We start from the raw sequence: 3,500 nt of genomic DNA on the forward strand, positions 1-3,500 counted from the left end.
AGTGATCAAATTTACCTACACGTTGAAAATATTTACTGTAGACTAGTCTCTCTGACCTAAAGTGTTCTTAAACATGCCAGGAAATGTTTAGTATCATGTTAAGTCAAAAACTATACATGCAGGTTTGTGTCTTACAACAGCCTTCTTTTCTCCAGGAGGCTTTCCATCAAACACAAAGACCGGTTTTATGCCATGTTCCAGGAAAGTGAGTGTGCGAAAGAAGAGACCTGTGAGGGGGCTGAAGAAGAGAAATCAAGAGCATTTCACAAATATACACAGACAAATAAGAATAGAAAGACTTTTTCCTGCACAGCTACCTCGAGGGTTTATAGAGAATGGTCTGAAAAAGAGAAAATATCCAAAAAGCAGTAGCTCTCTGGGTGAAAACGCCTTATTTATGCCAGAGGCCAGAGAAGGATGGCCAGACTGCTTCCCATAGGAAAGCAACATTAACTCAAATAATCATTTGTTAAAACCAAGGTATGCAGAAGAGCATATCTGAGCATGACACGCTGAACCTTAAAGAAGATAGGCAGAAGACCACACAAGGTGCCGCTCCTGTCAGCAAGCCTCTGAGGAATGTTTCTAGCCCCTTCTTTAATCTATGCAACAAAGAATTAAGGTTTTTCTGAAGATAAACATGGGTTCAACCCAATACTGGCAAGGTGTACCTAACAATGTGACCAGTGAGTGTATTTTACTGGTGTCAGTGAGGTCTTGTTTACACTAATTGGCTGAATAGTTGCAGGATGTGGTGATTTTTGTAAGCCCTTTCTAATATTTTTAAATCTCATGCACTGATAACACAGTGCAACCTTTAAAAGAACAAATTAAGTGAAATGAATGAAAGAAAAAAAATTAAAATCTTTAGAAATGTTATTGCAGGATTATTTTAATTCAAATGTCTACTATTCTACAAGTGTTTGTATTTTTCTAGGCACCCAGTGTACCAGGTTTGATATAAGGAATTAATACACCATGATAAACAGTAAAGAGATAGAAAAAATAACGTTTACTTCAGTTTAACAGAACAGAACAGCATCACAACATGCTTACCTCAGTGTAGGCGTTGCTGCACGGAACTGATTTACAACAATAAAGGTATCGAGTGCGATTACTTTTCCTGTGGAGTATAGAAATACAACAGCAGCGTGAATACACAACAGTTTAAATTTGCCCTTAGACATTAATTACTTTTCAGTAACATCCACTCAAATTACACTTGATTAAATTCACCTAAACGCACTTGAAATGATCTACACTATTAAGCCAAGTCAAATACTGTACTCCATTTGCTTGTCAGGAATTTATGATGGAAATAAATTTCCAGCAATAGCAGTATTGATAATAATAACAACATCCAGCGCTGATTTGTACTGTATAAATTGCTTGTAGGATTAGCTTTGCCTATTCTTTTATGGCTTTTCTCAGCAGTAAACAGAGCTGGACTATGGACAACTTCATATACAGTTCAGATAACATTTGATTCCTTGTGTCATGGTGCTCAAAGTGTGAGGCGAATAGTATTAATAACACAGTTATCACGCAATGCTGTGTGTGTGTTTTCGGCACTAATAAAGTTACATTGAATTAAAATAAATACTAAGATACAGATGTTTTGATTGAACTGTCGAGTTAGCTGATTAACATAAGAGAATAGTGCGGACGCGGGTAAGTTATTATTAATTACTACCTCGGAAAGCCTGATTATTATAGCTTTTAATTCGTGGTACGTGGACTGGTAATACTTTTTAAAAAAAACGTTTCTTTAATGTCAGGTGCTATAATTACAGCTAGCGATGCTAGTAGCTAGGGGGAGAGTGCTAACATTAGCGGCTAGCAGCTGCAGCTGACCTCCTTAACAGAGTCAGACCTGCTGCTGAAACCATCACCGATCGTGTCTGTACCTGTGTAGTCACTGATATCCTTATACGATATGGCATCAGGAGCATCTGAGCGTATTAAATCAGCCAGTTTAGTGATCCCCATTGTGCCGTCACCACCGACAGTTTCCTCTTCGTGTTACTGTTCCAGGAAAAAAGGCGAAAAAGTGATTTAAAGTGAGTTAAGTCGAGTTTCCCAGATAATTCGAGCAGGATCCCTTGGATAGTAGATTGTCGATTTTTTAATTGAAGACGTCTCTCAAGTTATGCCTTTCAAGTTAAAAACACATCATCTTCTTCTTCTTCCTGGTGCTGCATGCCTGCCACCTAATGGAGAGTGTTGAGTCAGCGCTGAACACACACACGGCTGAAACTGACATCCATCTTTTATTACAGCAAACATATTTACAAACATCAAGTGTATTCTTATATTACAAAATAATTTAAAGTTTTAACTCCAACATCCAGCTTTAAGTGAGACATGTAGGTACAGACTTCAAAGAAAAACTAACAGCAACTCTTTGCTGACACCTCAGTAGTATATGTGATAAATAAACCTGCGTTAAATACATATTTATATTACTATCAAAATAAAATGTGGGGTTTTTTTTGTTTTTTTTTTAATAATTTCAACCAGATCGACCTCTTCTCATTGGACGATCATACACACACTGGCTCTTTGTATCACACTCAATTATGTATAAAATGTCATATTCCATGTTTTAATATTGCAGGTGACTTAGTGGGAACAAAGATGAGATAACAGCATGGAAAAACAGCACTTCACAGTACCCTACCCTTGTTACTTTGGTTAGCAAATAATCAAGATGACACAACCCCTAGACAAAAACGTTAAAATAAATAACATTAAAGACAGATTAGACAGGCTTTTCAAATGCTGTAATGTACACAAGAAGTTTTTCCAGTAACGAAGGGTCAGCGTTATGGCATCTTTAGAGTCAATCGGTTCAGTTTGACACTTCTGAAAGAATGGTAGTTTATGACCTGCTTTCAACAGAAAAGTCAGGTTCAGTTTTGCAACTACGGTTCCCAAAACATTTGTCACTTAACATCTAATAATTTGTTCAGGTTAAAAGATTTCATTTACACAACTGTAACACCAGTTCATTATGTGCAATGGATTTGTCAAGTTTAGAGGTGCAAACAGTAATATTTGCATAAACTATTTATATCAGTAGGAGCTGACAGTTGTTTGTGTAATTTGTACCGTATTTCATTTACGGCTGATCCAAACCAAAAATATAGGTTTGACAGTGGAGTAAGCTTCACAAATAGGACATGCTGGAGATAGCATTACCTTAACTGAAGTGGTTGTTGGTGCTGCATTGTCATTGTGCTTTGGCTTTCCAGTCATTCGGCAGTTTATAAAAAATCATTTACTTCTAATTTTAGTGCTGCGAGACACTAGGCCCACGATTACTGTGAAATTCTGTCACATCGACTTGACAAACAGAAAACAATGTTTTTCTGCCTCATGTTTTACCTCATGAGTGCCGAGACTGACCTGTTTAGGATAAACCTCCATACAGAATTTGCTATAAATCAGTGATCACGTCTTTAACAGGGAACTGCTTTGGTTTCCAGTGTTTTGGGAGA

The 3,500-nt window shown here is 37.1% G+C and overlaps 1 protein-coding gene across 2 annotated transcripts in view; it reads right to left on the reverse strand.

Moving 5' to 3' along the window:
• LOC102195724 (probable flap endonuclease 1 homolog) overlaps positions 1-2,245 on the reverse strand; it is a 5,616-nt gene extending 3,371 nt beyond the window's left edge. For both annotated transcript variants that reach the window (XM_005720980.1, XM_005720979.1), the window contains exons 1-3: positions 1,908-2,245; positions 1,057-1,123; positions 136-238 (exon numbers count right to left, since the gene is read on the reverse strand). In XM_005720980.1, the coding sequence (XP_005721037.1) occupies positions 136-238; positions 1,057-1,123; positions 1,908-1,989 (252 nt within the window). In that variant the 5' untranslated portion in view covers positions 1,990-2,245. The remainder of the gene's footprint in view (positions 1-135; positions 239-1,056; positions 1,124-1,907) is intronic.
• Positions 2,246-3,500: the final 1,255 nt, after the last annotated feature.

The sequence above is a fragment of the Pundamilia nyererei genome, unplaced genomic scaffold (assembly GCF_000239375.1).
Source record: "Pundamilia nyererei isolate P.nyererei 1_Seehausen unplaced genomic scaffold, PunNye1.0 scaffold00004, whole genome shotgun sequence".
Lineage (NCBI taxonomy): Eukaryota > Metazoa > Chordata > Actinopteri > Cichliformes > Cichlidae > Pundamilia > Pundamilia nyererei.